The sequence below is a fragment of the Chlorocebus sabaeus genome, chromosome 1 (assembly GCF_047675955.1).
Source record: "Chlorocebus sabaeus isolate Y175 chromosome 1, mChlSab1.0.hap1, whole genome shotgun sequence".
Taxonomy (NCBI): domain Eukaryota; kingdom Metazoa; phylum Chordata; class Mammalia; order Primates; family Cercopithecidae; genus Chlorocebus; species Chlorocebus sabaeus.
Genome location: NC_132904.1, coordinates 52,350,596 through 52,374,416, shown reverse-complemented (window position 1 = coordinate 52,374,416; position 23,821 = coordinate 52,350,596). Strand labels below are relative to the sequence as shown.

General features: G+C 40.1%; 1 protein-coding gene and 1 pseudogene across 2 annotated transcripts in view; one reads left to right on the top strand and one right to left on the bottom strand.

The window, feature by feature from the left end:
• The window catches only part of PARVA (parvin alpha), a 161,712-nt gene that overhangs the window by 111,085 nt on the left and 26,806 nt on the right, over nucleotides 1-23,821 (top strand). For both annotated transcript variants that reach the window (XM_008006534.3, XM_037999686.2), the window contains exon 5: nucleotides 17,164-17,304. In XM_008006534.3, coding sequence (XP_008004725.2) covers nucleotides 17,164-17,304 — 141 coding nt within the window. The remainder of the gene's footprint in view (nucleotides 1-17,163; nucleotides 17,305-23,821) is intronic.
• On the bottom strand, nucleotides 6,280-8,428 carry LOC103240045 (ubiquitin-conjugating enzyme E2 variant 2 pseudogene; annotated as a pseudogene).

Sequence of the window (23,821 nt, the reverse complement as noted above, 5' to 3'; positions counted from 1 at the left end):
AGATGGTCTCTTCTCTGTATTCCTTCTGCATTTATTAACTGGAATTCTAAAAGGAAGAGTTGTCATTTCTATTTATTTATATCACTGTGGACATATTTATTTTATACTTTGGGTTTAATCCAGTACTACTTTATTGTTCACTTTTTTGCTCATTGGCTTCCAGCTTTGGCCATTGGGAGCTCTTTCAGGTTGCCTCCTGGACACTTTCAACAAGCTGCCCATATATATATATATATATATATATTTTTTTTTTTTTTGAGCATTTCCTTTGTTTCTCACGTCATAAGATACTCCAAGACCATCTTATATTTTTCTTACTCCAGTCCTGAAATCAATCACTTTTCCAACAAGCCCTGATTTATTTTATTGGAGAATGGAATTTAGATATCAAGATTTGGGCATATTAGTGGATGTTTTTAACTTGTTGTCTGCAGCATGAATAACCAAACATCTGTACCTAGGTACAGTACCCTTACATGGTGGTGTTAACCAGGCATGATTGTTCCCAGAAATCCAGTTTCTAATCATACTGGGGCTTGAGCTTCCTTAATACTGAGTTGGTTGGGCAGCGAGCTGGCAGGGTCTGAGTTTGAGATTAGTAAAGTAACTATGAAACACTAGCACTTAGAAGATGATGGAAATGGCATAGGGGCCTCTGGTAGCCCAGGAGCACACACACTGACATCAAGAAAAGGATATGGGGCCAGGCATGGTGGTTCACACCTGTAATCCATGCACTTTGGGAGTCCGAGGTGGGTGGATCACCTGAGGTCAGGAGTTCAAGACCAGCCTGACCAACACGGTGAAACCCCGTCTCTTCTAAATACAATTAGCCAGGCATGGTGGTGCATCCTACTTGGGAGGCTGAGGCAGGAGAATCACTTGAACCCAGGAGGCAGAAGTTGCAGTGAGCCGAGATCATGCCATTGCACTCCAGCCTGGGCAACAAGAGCAAAACTGTCTCAAAAAAAAAAAAAGAAAAAGAAAAGGACATGGAATCCAGGAAGCCATGTTGATTACATTGTGGAACAAAGACCCAGAACCTAGAGGCAGAAGTGTGTGAGAAGGTGTAGCAGTGTATTAGTCTGTTCTCATGCGGCTCATAAAGACATACCCGAGACTGGGTAATTTAAAAAGGAAAGCGTACTGGGTGCGGTGGCTCACGCCTGTAATCCCAACACTTTGGGAGGCCGAGGCAGGCGGATCACAAGGTCAGGAATTTGAGACCAGCCTGACCAACATGGTGAAACCCCGATCTCTACTAAAAATACAAAAATTAGCCAGGCATGGTAGCAGGCACCTGTAATCCCAGCTACTCGGGAGGCTGAGGCAGGAGAATCGCTTGAACCCAGGAGGCAGAGGTTGCAGTTAGCTGAGACCGCACCATTGTACTCCAACCTGGGTGACAGAGCAAGGCTCCATCTCAAAAAAAAAAAAAAAGGAAAGAGGTTTAATTGACTCAGAGTTCCACGTGGCTGGTGAGGCCTCACAATCAAGGCTGAAGGCGAATGAAGAACAAAGTCACGTCTTACATTATGGCAGGCAAAAAAGCTTGTGCAGGGGAACTCCCATTTATAAAACCATCAGATATTGTGAGACTTATTCACTACCCCATGATTCAGTTATGTCCACCTTGATACATGGGGATTATTAAAATTCAAGGTGAATTTTGAGTGAGGAAACAGCCAAACCATATTAGGCAGGGACCTCCTGATAGAGGGTTGTATGTGTTTCGTTGCTGTGGTGAAAGCCTGAACAGGTGAGCATCCTTGAGATTCCATGTGACCTTGGCTGGCAAGGACTGGCTGGGTGTTCTCCAATTGTGAGCTCAATGGAGAGCAACAGCATACCTGGCTCACCTCTGTGTGGCCACATGTCCCTTGCTCACAGCAGTGTCTACCTTCCTTGCAGGAAAATCACCCTTCTCAAAGGCCCCAGGCATTTCTGGTAGATTCTATAAGAAGAGCCTCTCCCTAGTCCTTCTTTCTTAGCTGCCCAACCCAGCTGCCCCATTGCTGCCTATATTCCCTGGGTCTTCCCACTTGCCCTGGCATCAGATCTTAGTTTAGGTTTTCCCAAAGGAGATGCTGAGACAAGGACATGGGTGGAGGAAGCTTATATGGGAGGTAACCTTAAAACGTACAAATAACTGAGTAGGGCATGTAAGAGGGGAAGAGAAAAGTGCCAAACATGAGTATATTAATCAGAACAGCAGCCCTATTTCAACCAGGGCTCATAGCTGGGCCCTCTGAGAAACCACGTAACAACACATCTCAGAATCACCCTTCCCGGTGCAAGGTAACAAGGGCATTTATCCTATGGCTCCTTTCCCCCTGTGGTTGAGGGTTGCCTGTGCAGGAAATAAAAACTTCCAGGTTGTGCTTCTGTGGTTACAAGAAGAGGCCAGAGATGGCCATCAGTGTGCTAGGAGCTGTCTGCAGCTACAGATGAATGCAGGTGGGCCAGGGAGCTCGGGGAAGGGGCATCGCCATCATCCAGAGAGACCACAGGGACAGCAACCCTGCTGTGGGGACACTGGCCACTTCTCTGCACTATTGGTGTTGCTGCCAAGAAAATAGTAGCCGCTGGCAATGCTGGCCTGCTTCTTCATGACATACACTTCGTCCTCTCACGGGAGCAGCCCCAGCCCTTTCCAAACTTCAGAGCAAAGGTTTCCCAACCCCAGAATGAGGAGGAAGTTCCTTCCTACCCCAGCCAAAACACCTCATTTCTTGACCAGGATTACCCCCTTCCAGGGTGATTGATAGAGGAAAGAGCCTTAGGTTTCCCAGAATATTCTCTTACTCCATGGCATCAATAAGAAAGTCACAGAATCATCCAAAGTTGGGACACATTTCCCAATGCCTCAGTTATGCGGGTATGTCCACGGTCACCTGGTTATATTTACATTCACAACACTTAGGCAGTAGGTATGACTGAGTGAGAGATGGGATAAGCGATTCCAGGACGATGCCTACACAACATAATTCATCATTTCATTTGAACATGGCCCACTGCCTGTTTCTTATTGAGGTTTCCTGGCTTGGGATGTCTATGTGAATTTCCTTATGGTATGTTTCATTTGACTGATCCTTATCTTTGAACACGTACATGTGCTGGGAACAGAAAAGGCCTATATTCAGGGATGAGAGTCATAAGGTTCCAGGGCTCTTCCTTCTGGTTTTCACAATAACATGTGACTGAAACAGGATATCATTCTTCAGGCTTGAGACCAAAAGGTTACCTGTGGCAATAAAGTTCTACAGGAGGATGGTTTTTTGTTTTGTTTTGTTTTGTTTTGTTTTGTTTTGTGTGTGTGGTTTTCTTTTTCCCTGATAGACCCTAAAGGGTGTATTTTACACTGATCTTAATCTAGTCTGATAATAATATCCACTAGGCAAAAACCATTTGGTGTGCTATATGCTAACTGCTGAGTTTAGGGATATAAAAGTAAATGTGTCATATTGCTGTCCTCTGTTGGGATTAAAGGTATGAGCCACCTCACCCAGCCAGAGGGAGCATTTTGAAAATTGTGAGTTCTGGAAACTCACAGCCTGGTAGTATACAGGTCTGTAAGAGATCAAGTAGGAGTTTGGGAAAGGTTTTGGGAAAGGTTTCAGGGAAGAGGGGGTATTTTGGTGTTTTATTTTTGTTACTTTTTTTTTTTTTTTTTTTTTTTTGGAGATAGGGCCTCACTCTGTTGCTCAGGCTGGAGTGCAGTGGCACAGTCATAGTTCACTGCAGTGTTGCCCTCCCTGGGCTCAGGAGATCTTCCCATCTCAGCCTCCCAGGTAGCTGTGATCACAGGTGTGCACCACCACACCCAACTAATTTTTGTATGTTTTATAGCGATGGGATTTCACCATGTTTCCCAAGCTGGTCTCAAACTACTGGGCTCAAATGATTCACCCACCTTGGCCTCCCAAAGTGTTGGGATTAAAGGCATGAGCCACCTCACCCAGCCAGAGGGGGCATTTTGAATGGGGCCTTACAGAAAAAGATCTCAAACATATAAGGAAGGAGAAAGGGCACTTTAGCCAAGACAACAAAAGAGTTTCCAGGAAGCCTCTGTTAATTTTGGTGCTAATGGAGGGAAAATGCTGTAGCGTCCAGGAGCCAGTGGGTAGGTGACCATCAGGGTTGGGTGACTGGGATATGAGGCTAACAAAGAAAATGAGACCCAGCTCCCAGGTCGTGGTTTTTAGCACCATTTTCCAACAGGATAAACCAGGACTTCTTGGAGAAATGCCTTATTTTAGACCTGGGGCAGGGAATATAGATGAGCCTAGAGCATCTTGCAGTGCCAAAAAGAAGTGCTAAGAAAAAATATATATACACGCAGCCACACATTGAAAATGTCCAAAACCAACCTGAGGGAGCTCCCAGTGGCTAAAGCTGGAATTATTTGGGGGAAAATTAATAATAGTAGTATTGGCCCCGGTGTGTGATGTTCCCCTTCCCGAGTCCAAGTGATCTCATTGTTCAGTTCCCACCTACGAGTGAGAACATGCGGTGTTTGGTTTTCTGTTCTTGTGATAGTTTGCTAAGAATGATGGTTTCCAGCTGCATCCATGTCCCTGGGGAGGGAGGAGGGGGGAGGGATTGCATTGGGAGTTATACCTGATGTAAATGACGAGTTGATGGGTGCAGCACACCAACATGGCACAAGTATACATATGTAGCAAACCTGCACGTTGTGCACATGTACCCTACAACTTGAAGTTTAATAATAATAAATTAAAAAAAATAATAATAATAATAGTAGTATTGGATTATAATCCAAAGTCTAATATAAATATCCTTAAATTGATACTGATATAAATAAATAACTGAACAAATAAACGGGAACAAAAAGACAACTCTTCCTTATAGAATTTCAAATACTTTATGTAGATGCAACCCCTTCAAAAAAGGTGGCAATTAATTCCACAATCCTTGAGTGGCTGATTTTAGTGACAGGCTTCCCGTGATTAGGGTGTGGAAGTGGGGATAGGGTAGGGGGAGGATATAAATAAAGGTTACTTCACTTCTGTGGTCTTCCTCCCCAGCCTACCCGTGGGAAAAATGTAGGAACAACCAAGCAGTCCTGACCATCCCTTCTCAAAATTGTCAAGGTCATGGTAAAAACAAGGAAAGTGTGAAAAACCATCACAGAACAGAGGAGGTTAAGGAGACATGAAGAGAAGAAGTGGTATCCTAGACCGTTTCCTGAAACAGAAAAAGGGCATTAGAAAAAACCTAGTGAATCCAGATAAGATACGGAGTTAACAGTCATGTACTAATGTCGTACATAAATAGCTGTGACATATGTACCATAGTAATGTGGGATGTTAACAGTAGGAGGGGAAACTGAGTTCGGAGTGCATAGGAACTGTCTGTACTGTTTGTAACTTTTATATAAATCTAAAAACCATTCTAAAATGAAAAGTCTATTTAAAATAGAGGGCCCGGCACTGTGGCTCACACCTGTAATCCCAGCGCTTTGGGAGGCTGAGGTGGGTGGATCACCTGAGGTCAGGAGTTCAGGACCAGCCTGACTAACATGGAGAAACCTTATCGCTACTAAAAATACAAAATTAGCTAGGCATGGGGGCGCATACCTGTAATCCCAGCTACTTGGGAGGCTGAGGCAGGAGAATCGCTTGAACCCGGGAGGCAGACATTGCAGTGAGCCAAAATCGCACCATTGCACTCCAGCCTGGGCAACAAGAGCGAAACTCTGTCTCAAAGATAAAAATAAAAATAAAATAAATAGAGGCTGGTTGCGGTGGCTCATGCCTGTAATCCCAGCACTTCAGGAGGCCGAGGCAGGCAGATCACTTGAGGCCAGGAATTCAAGATCAGCCTGGCCAACACGATGAAACCTCATTTCTACTAAAAATACAAAAATTAGTGGGGCGTGGTGGTGGTCGCCTGTAATCCCAGCTACTCAGGTGACTCAGGCAGGAGGATCACTTGAGCCCAGGAGGCAGAGGTTGCAGTGAGCTGAGATCGCACCACTGCATTCCGGCCTGGAAGACAAAGTGAGACTGTGTCTCAAAACAATAAATAAAATAAAGGAAGAAGATGAAGCTCACATTAGAGGACCGTGAACTAAGAGTTTTAGACTGTATTGTTTGGGTAGTGGCAACTAGTGATGGCTTATGAGCAAAACAACACAATCAGAAATGGGGCTTTAGGAAATAACATAGGAGCAGTATGGGGGTTGCTCAGAGACAGTGGAAGGAACTCCAGCAGAGCATCTCCTCATGAGAAAAGGATAGTGTCAAACTAGAGGAGTGACAGTTTGGATGGGGAAAAGCTTGAAGAGGACCTAGAGATGTAGGGAATGAGTAGCCAGAGTAAACCAGGCTGATTCTATGTGGTGAATGTTGAATGGGGATGACTCCATGAACCCCAGGAGGAGGTGCATCTTGAAGAGTTTGATCTTGTTTACTTTGAGGGTCACTTTTCTATGCCCCAAAATGCTGGGCTGAAGTGGCAGCTATGCTAAAATTGAAGCAGGAATGAAGAAACAGGAGATCTCAGTTCCAATCTTGGTTTCACCACTAAAACATACCTCTGCTACTCCGATCACTCTCCTGTAAAGTCAGGAAGGTGGCTTTACAAACCTCTATGGCTGAGCTATCCAGTTCAACAACCAATAGCCACATGCAGCTGTTAAAAGCAATTAAAATGGAACATTAATTTTCTCAGTTACACCAGCAGATATCAAGTGCTCAATAGCCAAATGTAGCTAGTAGCTACCATATTGGATAATTAAAAAATGAACATTGACGTCATAGCAGAAAGTTCTGTTGAATAGCACTGCTTGAAGATCCTGCTCCTATAATAGTCTGATTTTAGGATTGTTGATATATGCTGCTATTCTTTTTTTTTATGATTTAAAAAATGGGATATGTATTTGGATAATTTGCAACCCATAATCCTAAAAGAATTGCCAGAATGCAAAGATCTTTTTAATATTATTATTTCTGGTGAAATCAAACTCAAAATATAATACTTAGGACTCCTCCTTGTCCAAAGAAGAAATTAAACTAGATAATTGCTTTTCTGAAATAGTCTGCAAATCATAATTCACAAGAAGTACACAAAATAGGGTGAATAAAAGTGTGTATACAGGAAAAGCTACATAATTCCAATTTTTGCTTCCCTAGCAAGGTACTGTACATATACTACATCAACATAATAGAAATGGCACAGTCTCTGAGGACACATTCCACATTTTATTTACATTTTAAGACTAACTTTAATCTCAAAATCACATATCCATACACCTATTTCCTTTTTGTTGACTTCACTTAAACTTAAATGCATGGTTAAACAAAGACTGTAAACAAATATTTACCATGTCTGTTACATGTAACACACAAGAACAGCTTTTAACAGAAATTCATCAACTCCCCCCAACATTTTTTATTATAAATACAGGTATCAAAACAATCCTGAACATATTTTTGATACTACTAGTAGTCAACACCCACACCACTTCAAAAATTAACACATCTGTGACAATATTCATTGTACCTGCTACTTTTTAAACCATTTCAACTGCAGCTCTCTTTCACTAAGCAAGATGGGTAAAGCATGCCATTTCTGTTTTCTTTCTTGAGATTTTCACTTTTTAGAAACACACATGCTTCCACTGTCATCTGACACTTCACACGCTTTCATCTTGTAAACCTGAATTCTATTTCGAGTACTCCAAGTTTATGTTTAAATGACAGTGCCTTAACAAGAGAAAAAAAATTGTGCTGCATTTTTCCTCCCGTTACCTGAAAACATAATGGGTGACCATGTATTAAATATATTCTTACAGATGTCCAGGTCATGTCTACCAGCTGGAATTCTTTTACTTAATGTGTGGGTATTTTTCGTTGTGATATTGAATCAAAACATTAACATGAGTAGAAGGTTGTTGATTTAAGACAAGTTTGAGATCCACTAAAATTAATTGTATGTTTGTCCTTCTGGTGGCTGTGGAAGCTTCATATTTCCTTTGGACATCATTAGATGTCTTAGCTCTTGAAGTACAACTTTAATGCTATATGAATTTTGCCATTTTGCTAACACTGGTATGCTCCGGGCATCCACCATCCCACTGGAATTATTTATTCCATTCATATTAATTTTTGTTACAAATCTAACTGACGGAGGAGCTTCTGGGTATTTAGGTCCCCATTCTACTTTCAGGCTATATATTCTGTTTTCATAATTTGTCCTTAGTGGCCCAATAATCATGCCTGTCCACCTTGTAAGTGTCATATCTTCATCATCTTCAAGGCCCCAGCTAACCGTACCATCGCCTACTCCTTTTTGTCCTTCTTCAAGTTCTTCCAACAAGCGAAAATTACGAGGAAGTTTTAACTCCTGTGGAGACCGCCATCTTCTCCTGCAGCCCGACGCAGCCCATATGCTGCTATTCTTAAACTGAAAGAGGCATTTTCTCATCTCAGAAACTCAAAAGTTAGATGAAAGTTTTTTATTATTTTTCTTTATAAATAATAGAGAAGCCCTCTAAAATGTCTTACTATGTAGAAAAAAGCATGGTAGAGAATGACTATGTGTGTGTGTCAAGGGACACATACAATGTTTGTGTGTGCATTGAATATTTCTGGTAATAGTCTCTATGGAATGGGACTAGGGAACTTGGGACTGCCATGGAGAGGAGACAGTTTTCACAGCTTGAATTTTCTCTGTTTACATATTATCAGTCTTTTTGAAAGTGGTTGAGTGCATATGTAAATTTCAAGAGCAAAACTGAATTAACATATCAGTAGATCTCAAATAATATTTGATATACTTCAACAGCCATTTCAAGTAAAATAGAAAGAGGAAACGACTTAAATATGATAAAGACCACTAAATAAAACCTAACTGAACATATTAAATAGTGAAATATCAAAGATGTGGTATTAGGGACAAACGAGAAATAATGGCTATTACAACTATTATAAGTGTTTTAGAGGTCTTAGTTAATATAGTAAGAAATTCAATTTTCATTTTTAGCATTATGGCTGATTAGATGTTCAGATAAATCTTATTGGTATAGCACACTTAAAAAATCTGAATAAGCCTTTAACAACATATTTTTGTATGGGATGGCTAAACTGGTGTGAAAAGGAAGGAAATTCTTCTGATTCCCAAAACAAGAAGGAAGGATAAATCTAGTGGGATAAGTGCTAATTCCCAATAACCTATCATTCCTAATGACCTATAGCCTGAAGTTTAAAGGGTCACACATACAGGGTCAGGAGACAAGTCTTGGGTAGAGTCTGAACAAGAAACGGTTGGATTCAAGCCCCCTGAATAGAGCTATGGTCTTGGAAGGGCAACTCTTTCAATGAGTGCAAAAGTTGTCCCACAGAAAGAGGCAATAAGGATATCTTAGCCTTGGATGTGAACAGAACAACTAAAAAGAAGTCTGCTTCAGATAACTCCTCATCAAAAGTCTATACTCACACAGATTTAAGGCTAGGATTCACACTACTTTTGTGACTTTAAAAAATCTAAATTGAAAGTTTGGTTACAAGTTGTCCCAGGTCACTAGTGCCCCATGGCAGAAGCAAACATATGTTCTTCTTTTAAAGAGGAAGGAACTCTAAGCCCAAACCACAAATTCCAAGGAATATGACCTCAAAATTAGAAATTACCAAAGACATGAGCATAAGCCACCATAAGCACTGTCAACAGAAACAATATTCTATAGATTCATCCCACAAATACTATAAATATTAGAAACTGTTAAGCTATAGACTGGGCATGGTGGCTCATACCTGTAACTGCAGCACTTTGGGAAGCCAAGGTGGGAGGACTGCTTGAGCCCAGGAGTTCGAGACTAGCCTGGGCAATATAGTGAGACACCATCTCTATTTGAAAAAAAGTGTTCAGTTATAGAATATAAAATGAGTATATTTAATATGCCAAAATAAATGTTTTTAAAGACTTGAAAATGATAAAAGAACAAGAAACTATTAAGACTGGACAGGTAGACATGAAAAACAACCAAACAGAACTTCTAGAAATGAAAAAGTGTGAATAATAATGAAACTAGAAACCTCAGTGGATTAGACACAGCTAAAGAAGGAAGTAATGAACCAGAAGAGAACACCGGAGAAATTACCCAGAATCCAGGATAGAGAGACAACAGAATAGAAAATGAGAAAGAGAATTCAAAAACATAGAGGTTATTCTAAGTAGATCCAACATACATAGCTAATTGGAATTTTAGAAGAAAAGAAAATGGAGTATAGTAAATATTTAAAGAAAACATAATGAATGAGAATTTTCTAGAATTGATGAAAGACATGAATCCTCAGATTCAGGGAGCTCAGTGAATCCCAAATAGGATAAGTAGTGACAAATCTACACCTACACACTTTGCAGTGAAACCTAAGAACACTGAAGACAAATGATTAAAAGCATAGAGGAAAAAAAATAGATTATTTATAAAGGAACAACAGACTGAAAGCTGTCTTTCACAAGGAACAAAAAAAGCCAAAAGATACTAATATTGAAGATATCAAAACACTTTGATGTCTTTAAAGTGCTGACAAAAATGATCAACTTATAAATTCATACACAGCCAAAAAAAAAAAAAACTGTTAAAGTTAAGAGAGGTGGCTTTAAAAAGTTAGGAGAGGCTGCCTGGCATGGTGGCTCACGCCTATAATCCCAGCACTTTGGGAGGCCAAGGCGGGCGGATCACGAGGTCAGGAGATCAAGACCATCCTGGCTAACATGGTGAAACCCTGTCTCTACTAAAAATACGAAAAATTAGCTGGGTGTGGTGGCGGGCACCTGTAGTCCCAGCTACTCGAGAGATTGAGGCAGGAGAATGGCATGAACCCGGGAGGCAGAGCTTGCAGTGAGCCAAGATCGCGCCACTGTACTCCAGCCTGGGTGACAGAGTGGGACTCAGTATAAAAAATAAAAAGATAAAAAGTTAGGAGAGGCCGGGCTCAGTAACTCATGCCTGTAATCCCAGCACTTTGGGAGGCTGAGACGAATGGATCCCCTGAGCTCAGGAGTTCAAGAATAGCCTGATCAACATAGTGAAACCTGATTTCTACTAAAAATACAAAAATTAGCCAGGCAGTAGTGGCATGCACCTGTAATCCCAGCTACTTGGGAGGCTGAGGCAGGAGAATCGCTTGAACCCAGGAGGTGGAGGTTGCAGTGAGCCGAGATCGAGCCACTGCACTGCAGCCTGGGTGACAGAGTGAGACTATGTCTAAAAAAAAAAAAAAGAAAGAGAAAATAAAGGCGTTTTCAATAAACACAAACTGAGAAGGTTTACTACCAATAGACCCCCGCAAAGGAATTTCTAAAGAATGTAAAATAGGAAGGAAAATGAACCCACCAAAAATATCTACAATAGTGAACAAAGATTATCATGGTGGGTAGATCAAAGCCATAACTAAATGAATATAGAATAATCACAATAATATCTAATTTGTTAATTAAAACAAGATAGAATCAGAATCCCATACAACTACAGCACATAAATCAGGAATTATGTGATTGAAGTCAAAGCGTGCTGAGGTCTTTGTATTGTTTAGCATATGGGTAAAGATACTAATTAGCTTAAGATTTTATTAAGTTAAATATGAATGATGAATTTTCTATCATAAATACTGAAATAATAGAAACAGAGTATATAACCTCCCTACTAATCCTGGGGAGAAAATGGAATGAGAAAGAATAAAAACATTAATCCAAAGAAGGCAAGGATGGAAGGGGGAGAAGAATCAGAAAACCCACTAAATAGAAAGTTCACAATAAGTTGGTAGAAGTGAATCCAAGTATATTGGTACACTCAATATCAGACTAAATAACAAAACAAATTCTTGCCAAATACTATATACAGGAGATAGTTTTGTTTTGTTTTGTTTTGAGACAGGGTCTTACTCTGTTGACCAGGCTGGAGAGCAGTGGTACTATTACAGCCGACTGTAGCCACTACCTCCCATGCTCAAAAGCAATCTCCTCCCATCTCAGCCCCTCAAGTAGCTAGGACTACAGGCGTGTGCCACCATGCCCAGCTAAGTTTCTTATTTTTTGTACAGGCAGGGTCTCACTATGTTGCCCACGCTGGTCTCCAACTCCTGGCCTCAAGCAGTCCTCCTGCCTGAGCTTCCCAAAGTGCTGGGATTACAGGGATAGAGCCACCATGCCCAGCCGAGATAGTTTTAATAAATGAGGGACACACAAAGGTTGAAAGAAAAAGGGTGGAAATAATTATGTATACTGGACTAATTTTTTTAAAGCTGGCGTAACTATTTTACATCATACAAAATAGACTTTAAGGCAAAAGGCATTACTGCAGAGAGTCACTACATATTAATAAGAAATTAAAGTCACTAGGAAAATACAGAAATTTTAAACTTATATGTACTTTTGTATATCAAATACTTAAAAATTTAAAATGATAATCATTACTTCAAGAATTTGACAAACCTATCACAGTGGCAGTTTTTAACATACTTCTTTTAATAACATATTAAGAAAAAAGTTCATAGAGAATGTTTGAGCAATACAGTCAATCAGCTCTAACTAATCTGCATGTAGCATATGATACCCTGCAAACTGTATTCTTTTCAACTGCTCACGGAACACTTACGAAATTTCACTATGTCCATAAAGCAAACCTCAACAAATTGGTATACAAACCAAATTCTCTGACTATAGTGCAAGTTTCTCTCCTAATATACTTGGAGACAGAAGTATTTTTTAAACAACTCAGGAGTTGCTCATACTGGAAAGAGTATTTCACATATTTTAGTTCTTGAAGGGTGGTTACATTAATATAGTGTGGTATATATGACAACTGTGTTTGTTAGAACATCTCAGTTCTCCCACCATTCAGGGTAATTGAGTTTATTCTGCCTTGTCTGTATGCGTCAGAACTTTTGAATACTGTTTCATTGTTTTCTATGTATAATCTCTCCAAAAGCAAATTTGGGTAATACCTTCAAAAACAACTCAAAGATTCACAAAATAATCCACCTGAGAAAATTTTCTAAATCACATCCTATCAATTTCAAAATCATGCCTAATACTTATGAAGAGTTAAATTAGTTATGAACAATTTGTGTAACTATGGAAACATGAGGGAAACAGTTTCCTGGAAGAATAAAACTTCAGCAATAGAAAACTTTATGGAACTAGCTGAAATTAGCCCACAAAAGAACATTATCTTTAAATCCTTACTAACGTTGAGTAAATTACTATTAAGCTATAGAAATATTTGAGTGGGCCTCTTATATTTTAAGGGTTGAATACCTTAAAGATAAAGGAGGGGTAGGAATAGCAGAAGTTCTCAAACTAATCTTTTATTTAAAATGTCAGAAAATTAAAATATGTCACATAAGTCTGCAAAATAGAGATAACAGTGTTTTACTTGCATACCCAGAGAATGCTGAAGACTCAAACCACAATAGGACTAATAAAGGGATTTGGTAAGATGACAACATACAAGGAAAAAATCTGTAAGGCAATAGCTTTCATGTTTACCAGCAGTAATCAATTAATAATACATACACACACACACAAGATGTTTATTGCGACTTTATTACAAATAGGGAAAATGTGGGTTATAACCTGGCTGTATGTCAAGTTATAAGTCATATAATGCAATATGCAGTTTTGAAAAAGAATGAGTTATATTCATATATTGACCTAAAAAGACTTATGATATATATATGAGTGGAAAAAAGCCAATAGCAAAAATATATATACACTATAATCTCATTTTTATTAAAAGAGAAAGAGAAGTCCGGGTGCGGTGGCTCATGCCTGTAATCCCAGGACTTTGGGAGGCTGAGGTGGGTGGATCTCTTGAGTCCAGGAGTTCGAGACCAGCCTGACCAACATAGTGAAACCCCATCTCTACTAAAAATACAAAAATTAGCTGGGCGTGTTGGCGCATGCCTGTAATCCCAGCTACTCAGGAGGCTGAGACAGGAGAATACCTTGAAACCGGGAGGCGGAGGTTGCAGTAAGCTGAGATTGTGCCAGTGCACTCCAGCTTGGGCAACAGAATGAGACTCCATCTCAAAAAAATAAAAATAAAAAGGAGAGAAAAAGAATATTAATATATACACAATAAGGATTACTTCGAGATATATTTTTATGCAAATCCACTTAATATCAATATCAATACCTAAAATAAAATATCCAACAGCCAAAATTAAAAGCAGGAAGATAAACCCAAAGCATAATGACTAAAATGGAAAGAAGTAAAGCAGAATTACATTCCATAAAACATTTGCAACGCAAAACAAAGCCACAAAAATGCTTCTCCCAAATAAGAAATACCAGATGCTAAAAAAAAAGGAAAAAATTTAATTTTAGGAAGAATGCACTACAATTTTAGTATCATAGACTAGTTAAATATATTAGTGGAAACAGAAAAGCAATGGATGCTTTTGTAAGTAAGGTGTGAAATCCAATAATGGAAAACACATGTCTCTAAACTCCTAACACTTCTGACACCAAATGTGTGGGTTTTCCACACTAAGCAATTTTCCAGTTCTCTATGGACACCAACAGGGTGTCCTACAATTTAATGTTGATACCACTGGCCCAAAGTTAGCACAGCCCTCACAGGTTAAGGGCTCAGTGCCACAAGAGTGTCCCCACTTCAGTTGGCATTCACCAAGTTCAGACTTCCCGTACTTCTGACCAACTAGCTATAATAGATCAGGGGTTTCCAAAACCCCTTCCTCAGATATGATTATTTGCCAGAATGGCACACAGAACTCAGGAAGGCACTTAGGTTTACTAGTCTATTATAAAGGATAAAACTCAAAATCAGCCAAGAGGAAGAGATGCATAGGGCATGGTTTGTGGGAGAAGCACAGAGCTTCCATGCCTTCTCATGTGCACAACCCTCCAGCACCTTCATATATTTACCAACCAGGAAGTCCTCTGAACATTTTCGGCCAGAGTTTTTATGAAGTGTCATTAAGTAGGCATAATTGGTTAAATCACTGGCCATTGATAGGTGACCTCCAGCTTCCCTCCCCTCTCTCATGGGTCGGGGGTATGAGGCTGAATGTTCCAATCCTTTAGTCATATGCTTGGTTCTCCTGGCAATCAGCTCCCCCATCCTCAGAGCTTTCCAAAAGTTGCCTCATTAACATAAACTCAGATGTAGGTAGAAGGGGTGTGTTATGAAAAACAAAAGATGTTCCTCTTACCTTAATCATTTTAGAGCTTTTTCAGGAACTGGGGACAAAACCCAAATATTATAACAAAAGATGCCGCTATCATCTTTCAGAAAGTTACAAGGGTTTTAGGAACTCTGTGCTAGGAAGGGGGATCAAGGAGACAAGATGTATATTTCTTATGTCACACCATTTTTAAAAAAATAAGAATGAAATAGACAACTGTGCAAGAAAAAGTTATTGACCTAGAAAACAGACTCAGAGACCTAAGCTGAAAATCTGTTCAATGCCAGATTTTAAATATGAAAATTTATAGACAATGATGTAATACAGCAGAGCTAGCAAACAAATGGCTCCTCCTCACTCCTCTCCTCCCCACCCAACCCTCTCTCACAACAGTCATCAGTAATCTTTGCCTGCAATCTTTTCCTCTGAGCCAAGACAAGACTAGAAGGTTCTTAACCTAGCATTTTGGGCAGCCTCTATCCAATGCTTGTAGTTGCAAAGTAAGATTAAAATAATTTGCTTCTATAGAGACAATTACATCATCCAAAAATAATGGGAAAAAGTGAAAGAAAATAACTTGTCATTTTTTTAGTAGGAGAGGATCCAAGATAAGAATTCAGCCTAAAAATGTATAAGGCACACACAAGGTCTCTTCAAGATGTAAGAAGAAGACATTTAGATATATTCTTGTTAAATCCCTGAACTTTAGAGATAGAGATGGCTTGAAATAACTAAGGAAAACGTTTCAGGCCATCACAGGTAAGAATAGCTTGAGATTATCCTACTGAGGTGCTTAAAAAAAATTCACAAATCCACAGAACCTGCATAAATTCTCCATTGGGCAACTTTATCTTCAAAGAATGACTCAAGGGGCATTTGGCTTAGATAAACCAGTTATTTAAAAATAAATAATGTAAGCATTAGGAGAAATATTGATACATAGTAAAATTTAATTTGTTTGTATAGCAGCCCTTAAAAAGTAGAAAAGATACTTTAAATGTGTGCAGTTCTGTCAATCTTAAATGAATTAGAACCGATTAGGTGAGTTCCAGTGGTAGACAACCAATTTCCTGTTAAGGAGTCCAAAGTTGTTTTTTTCTTTGTAATAGATTGAAATATGAATTTAGATTAATAAAATGATTAGACTGAGTTTTTCCTTTAAGTATTAAGGTGTTATGTCATTGCATTAAAAAACCATTGATTTTAAAACACACCATTATATAAGTACCACTCAGAAAGAGAAAAATCACTTTAAGCTATTACTCAATGCTTTCTTGTTGCTGAGAATTTTTATTTTATACTTTTTGAAGGTACTTATGTAGGCTTATTGAGACATGTAAGTAATCATACTATGAAGAGCTGTGAACAAGTTCACGCCTATGGAAACAATGATAACTCTTAGACCTTCCACCTAGCTGGCAGCCATTGTAGGATGCCAGTAAGATACAACCTGACTTTAGGGATGTTAAAGTGTGAAAAATATGTGCCTTAGAATTGATTAACTATGACACATTAAGTAAGTTACCTTCCAGGTGGGTTTAAAAGGAAAGAAGGTACTTAAAACAGATAAATATGATTGGATGTGACATAGACTGTACTACAGGAATGTGCAAAATGCCTTGACTCACTCTACAGAGAAGGTTTTCCAGTCGGAGCACAGAGATGTCCTTGGAGAAGGTAGAATTGAAAAGAAGGAGAAAACTCCAGAATGATAGAGTTCAAATATGACAGGCTAGGTAAAATGCCCCTGGGATCTGGGGATTCAAGTCATGATCACCAGGCTCTTACAGTACTGATGCTGCTGGTGCCACCATAAGGTGATGAGGGGACAGCAGTGTCCCTCTGCTGGTAGGCATCCAGTATCTATTGTTGCGAGAGTGCATGCATGCATGAGTGCATAAGAGACCGAATAAGTGAGTAAGTGCATGCGGTAGGGTTGTCCGGGGCCCAGCATAACAGCTGTTCTCTTTTCCCTTGTCACCCTCAGAGAAACTGGAGAGCGAGAAGCTAAATGTGGCTGAGGTCACCCAGTCAGAGATTGCTCAGAAGCAAAAACTGCAGACTGTCCTGGAGAAGATCAATGAAACCCTGAAACTTCCTCCCAGAAGCATCAAGTGGAATGTGGATTGTGAGTTGAACAAAGGAAAGGGGCACCATTAAACAATGCCTGTGGTCCCTGCCATGGGGCTTCCCCAAGAAGCCATCCATAAGCTTTGCAGGCTTCGGGGGAGGGGGGCCAAACTCATTTATCTTTGAACAAGATGCCCCACTTCCTTAGAACTTGGAAGAAGTTCCATACATACCCTTGGGGGAAAATAACAAAATGTCAAAATCTCACGTTCCTCTTCTGCAAAAGGCTTTCCATAGAAACCTCATGTGAAATGGCAAAGGGAAGGAAACTCATTCAGTGAGCTACTTTCTTCTAAGTCCCAGCTCAGCCTTTTGAGAAAGCTGTTGTCTGCAGCTTGGAGAGGCTTGGAAAGCTGAGGTCCCCACATCCACACAGCTGAGAAGCAGGGAGCAAGGATTCAGCTCTGTCTATTGCAAAGCCCACACCTTTCCAACCCCCCTTCATTTTCTAGAAAGAGCAAAGATATGGCTGAGATCATAGGCACTGGAACAAGATGTTAAAATTCAGCTTTTTACAGCTAGCATAGCTCAGAGACCTCAGAAAGCATACATTATTAGTTTATAATAATTATTAGTTTATAAATTATTAGTTCATTTGCTTCTTCAAAGGCCTGGTGTCTAATACAGACTTAATGAGTCCCTATCAGAATTAATCAGGGGATTAGGTGAATCTAGCAATAACAACTGGATTCCAAAGTTTATTGTAATAGATAAGAATATGAACTTAGATTAATAAAAGATTAGATTAGACTGTGTTTTGCCTTTAGGTATTAAGGGGTTAAGTACTATGCTTTATTGCGTCTAACTTATACAACTTAAAATCAACAGCCCCCTACAAAAAAAAAAAGAAAAAAACCTTTCAAACTTGGGAAAGAAAAAGGAATCTTCACCTCTAAAGTTAGAAACCCAGTAACTGCCAGTCACAATCTCTCCAGCAGGTCTCTAACATCTGACATTGGGGCTGAGACACCAAGTGCCTCCTCAACATAATTACACATTTTCGTGCACAGCGTGATGAGCTACTTTGCACAGCAGTGTGACGCTGGGAACAGGGCACAGGGCATTCTCTGCCCGCAGAGGGAGACACCTGAGGGCAGGAGGAAGGGAGGCCTGCTCTGGGCCCTAGATGCTATCAAGGAGAGGGGCTGTTTCCCTGTGTTCCAGGAATGCTAGTATTGTCAATGGGGGAGAACAAGGCAGTGCAGGGAAGTTGATGACTAGTTTGAGAAATGTGTCTGCATTTAAAAAATCCACAGTAGTCATAAACATTAGAGAAGTCCTCTAATGAAGACTGCTGCTTAGTTTAGTTTGATCCTATCTCTCACTCCTTTGAATATGGACCACCTCCCTGTACCCCTCCAAAAAAAAATAAGTCAAACATCATTTAACTTATCATTACACCCAATCTGGGAAAGGCTGAGATAGAAGAACAGAGTCTTTTATTATTATTATTATTTATTTTTTTGTAGAGAGTCTCTCTGTTGCCCAGGCTGGAGTACAGTGGCGTGACCTCGGCTCACTGCAACCTCCACCTCCCAGGTTCAAGCGATTCTCATGCCTCAGCTTCCCGAGTAGCTAGGATTACAGGCATGTGCCACCATGCTCAGCTAATTTCTTTTGTATTTTACTAGCTATGGGGTTTCACCATGTTGCCCAGGCAGGTCTCGAACTCCTGAGCTCAGGCAATCCACCCACCTCGGCCTCCCAGATTGCCAGAATTACAGGCACGAGCCACCACGCCACACCTGGCCTAGAACAGGGTCTTTTAAAGCCACATGAAGAACATTGTCTCCAGCGGCTTTGAATGATTTGTTTGGTTTATGCTTACTTTAATTTCTTATAGGGAAATGTGTGCAAGAAAAATCATCACTCATGTTACCATGCTAATCTAACTGTTTTCATTTGTTTCATTTCACTTGTTTCATTTGTTACTAGTTACATCACTGCATCATTTTGCTTGGTCAGGTCATATACACTTTTTTTTTTTTTTTTTTTTTGAGACAGAGTCTTGCTGTGTTGCCCAGGCTGAAGTGAAGTGGCACGATCTCGGCTCACTGCAACCTCTGCCTCCCGGGTTCAAGCAATTCTCCTGCCTCAGCCTCCTTAGTAGCTGGGATTACAGGGGTGCCCCACTACGCCCACCTAATTTTTGTACTTTTAGTAGAGACGGGAATTCGCCATGGTCAGGCTGGTCTCAAAGTCCTGACCTCAGGTGATCCACCCACCTCAGCCTCCCAAAGTGCCAGGATTACAGGCATGAGCCACTGCGCCTGGCCCAAGTCATAATACACTTTTGTGTTTTGTTATTTCTCTCTTGATCTTACATCACACGTATTTTCTACATTCCCTCGTGGTCTTTGTAGTTAAAATTTTTGATAGTTGTTTCTATTTCATAGGGTAGATATCCCATAGTTAACTTAAATCCTAGGTTGATGTTGATGCCTATCCTTTTAGGATGTTTCCCTAACTATTTCTAATATCAGATAGCACCAAACTGAATGTCTTAGCTTGTGCCTCTTTTTGCTTCTCTTGAATTACTCCCCTTAGATAGATTTCCAGAACTGAGATGGATTACTAGGTCAGAGGGAATAATTATCTCATCTAGGTGGCTAGCTCCCTGTGATGCCTTGGGGCTTTTGAAGAGCTGGGCTTGTTTACAAAGTCACAGCGGCTCCTTCCATAAGGAATGTGGCAGGCACCACTCCTGGGGGAAAAGTTCTGTCTCCTCCTGTCTCGGTTACCTTCCCTGGATGTAAACCTGAGGACACTGTGGCACCTCTCCGCTTCGGATGAGGGTGGCAGGGACAGGCTGCTGAGTTACCAAGGTCCTTGATCTGGGGCTTTAGGGATTTCTTCCTTTTTTTTTTTTTTCTTTCTAATTCACAACAGTAATTTTCATTATTGAAAATTTACAAAGTGCAGATAAAATAAATTTAAATATTTACATTTAACATTTATTATGCTTATTGTATGTCTTGTACTCTTCTAAACACTTTATGTATTTTAATCTTTGTAATCTTCACTCACCCATCTGAAGTAAGAATTCTTTTATTCCCATGTTACAGATGGGAAAATCGGGGGAAAGAGAGGTTAAGAAACTATGAAGGTAACCTTCATGAGGGCAGGGACTTTTGTCTTTTCACTGCCCACCTAGAGACAAGAACCACGAACACTGTGCTGTGTTCAGGTTCGGTGTGTGTCTGTACATGTGTAATAAGTAGTGTATAATATTTTATATATGTATATATAAACTTTTAACAAAAATGAGATCAACCTGTTTATGTTGTTTGGAAGATGTATATATTGACAAATCATTAAATATTCTTCTATATGTCACTTTTAATACTATATAATGTGACATTATATGGATCTACCACAATTTATTTAACTGATAATGGATTTTTAGATTGTTTTCCGTTTTCCCACTGATATTAATACAGCTGGATGCATTCTCCCTGCTTGTAGCCATAATTACTTCTTTAGGATAAATAAATGCCAAAGGGTGGGAGCATTTTTAAAGTCATAAGATATAATGTTAAATTACCTCCAGAAAAATTACACCAATTTCTGTTTCCACCATAGGACATGTCTGGAAGACTATTTCTAACTCAACAGCCTTGTTTTAAATACTGCTTTCCCGCCCTAGAGTGACACTTAGCCTTGCAGCTGCGGTTCCTGGCTTGCATAGTGAGGCCTAGGTGCTTGCTCTTATCCCGTATGTTGCCCTCCTGACTTGACTGCAGGCACATGTTGGCCTCAGCTTCTGTTGAGCACCAGGGAAAAAATTCCCAGGAGCTGTGTTGAGAGGCAGCAATGATGAGGGTGCACAGATGTTCAACAGTGGGTAGACTGTTTTAATTGAAAAAATGGCGTATTTTTATTCTAAAGAATATTTCAAAATAGGAAAAAAGGCTGGGCACTGTGGCTCACACCTGTAATCCCAGCACTTTGGAAGGCCAAGGTGGGTGGATCACCTGAGGTCAGGACTTTGAGACCAGCCTGGCCAAATGGCAAAACTCCATCTCTACTAAAAAGTACAAAAATTAGCCCAGCATGGTGGCACATACCTGTAATCCCAGCTACTGGGGAGACTGAGGCAGGAGATTCACTTGAACCCGGGAGGTGGAGCTTGCAGTGAGCCAAGATTGTGCCAGTGCACTTCAGCCTGGGTGACAGAATGAGACTCCGTCTCAAAAAAAAGAAGAAAGAGGGGGAAAAAAAAAACAACTATCAGGCTGGGCACAGTGGCTCACACCTGTAATCCCAGCACTTCGGGAGGCCAAGGTGAGTGGATCACCTGAGGTCAGGAGTTTGAGACTAGCCTGGCCAACATGGTGAAACTCTGTTTCTACTAAAAGCACAAAAATTAGCCAGGCATGGTGGCACATACCTATAATCCCAGCTACTCGGGAGGCTGAGTCGGGAGAATCACTTGAACCCGGGAGGAGTTGGTTGCAGTGAGCTGAGATCCAGTCATTGCACTCCAACCTGGGCGACAAGAGCAAAACTCCACCCCCCCCCCAAAAAAAAAACTATCTTTCCACTCTAGCATAACTATTTTCCTCATTTTTAAAAATATATTCCTTTCCAAATCCCACATTTGTGTGTGTATATGTAGATATACATACATTTGTGTATGCTTTTATGTATGCATATATCCATAAATGTATATTTATAGCTATGTATATTACATACATATACACATGTATATAGATATATAGACATATATACACATACACACATATATATAGGTATATTGTCTTACCTATGATTTTCAATGCATGTAAACTATTCATTATGTGGACATACCATAATTTCTTAAAGCAGTGGTTATTCAACTATGGTTGGTCCAAAACTAGAGATTTGCAAGGAGAAACTCTAGCATCACCAAGGAGAAGACAAGAAGTCATGGGTAGGCTGTAGGCTGCAGTTAGGACTCCAGAATCCTCACTTTAACCAGAGCAGTTGTACTTTTTTCATGAGTTTTAACTATCTGCTTCTAGAACAAAGGATTTCTGTGCTTAATATTAAAAAGTTTGAAAAATGCTGATCTAAACCATCGTCTTGTTATTGGACATAGTGTTTTCCAGGGTTTTAAAAAATTATAGTATATTACACAGTAACATCTTAGTACACGTAGTGTAGTATGTACGTGTGTGAGACTATAGACTCTTTCTTTCTTAAAAAATCCCAGGAGGATAGAGCATTCATTGAACAAGTCTGACGTCTATATGATGCTTACGATATAGCTCTGCATTGCTTACCAAGACAGTGGAGATGGTGTACAATGTCACCAGGGGATAAGAACAACTTGTTTGATCACAACTTTTCTAGCATTATGTTTTGCCATTAAAGGGGAGAGGGGTAGCAAATGTTCTTACAACCCTCACTGACACCAGGTAGTGGGCCAGTAGTTCTGATCATTAGAGCAAACCTGGATTGGCCTCTGATGGTGACCACACCATGTCAGTGGATCACAGTGGGTCAGTGCCACATCAGGATCTTTGTTTGAGGCTGTAAGTCTGAGTAAAACTTAGCTAACAAGGCCTGAAAGCCCAAAATTGAAACCTTCTGGAAGGCTAGGAGTTCAGAGCAGTTCAGCTTCTGTTTGTGGTGATGGTGAGCTGCTGTTCATGATCAGTAGAAAACCTTCTTTGAAGTAGCAGTGATAACAAGAAACCCTAATGAGTTACAAAGGAATGTCTGAATCATTCTCTTTTCTTGGTGGTTTCTCAAAGCTTCTGCTAAAGCAGACTCACTGATCCCAGGGAAGACAGAATGACATCCTAATAATGGGCCTAGTGCATGTGAAGTACACAAAATAGGCATTTTTTTTGTTATTCCCTTAAATGCCCCCTGTAATGAAGAGCCGTGAAGCTGGTAGGACGGTGAAGGCAGGCAAAATATCTGGTGAATCTTGCCTTTGATGAGAAAGAAAGGGAAGAAAGCTGGCATGTTTTAGTTGCCTAGGTGCCAGGTAATTTCACATAAGGTATAATAAAAAAATATCAGCCATCCCTGGGCACGTGCTGTGTTCCAGGAGCATCAGAGAGAAAACTCCCAGGAGACATGTCGAGAGGCAGGAATGATAGGGGCGCACAAATGTTCAACAGTGGCTAGAATTTGTTTTAATTGAAAAGATGGCAGATTTTTATTCTAAAGAATATTTTGAAATAGGAAAAAAATTAAGACTATCCTCTCCAGTGTAACTATTTTCATTTTTTTTTTTTTTAATGAAATGTTTTGGGAAATCATTACAACCTGTACATCCACATAGGTTCTGTTACCTCCATTTGTAACTATGAGCAAATTAAGGCTCAGAGGCCTTCGGTGGCCTAGCCTACCCAAGGCCATGTAGCCAGTAAATAAATGGTAGATTAAAAAGTTAGAATTCAGGCTCCAGTCTGCCTGACCCTCTGTGCGCCTCACTGAGTCTTTTTCTCCTCATCTAGTGAGAAAACTACAACCCAGTGTGACCCAGCCTTCTCTGGTGTAAATGGCTTGACTTTAACATG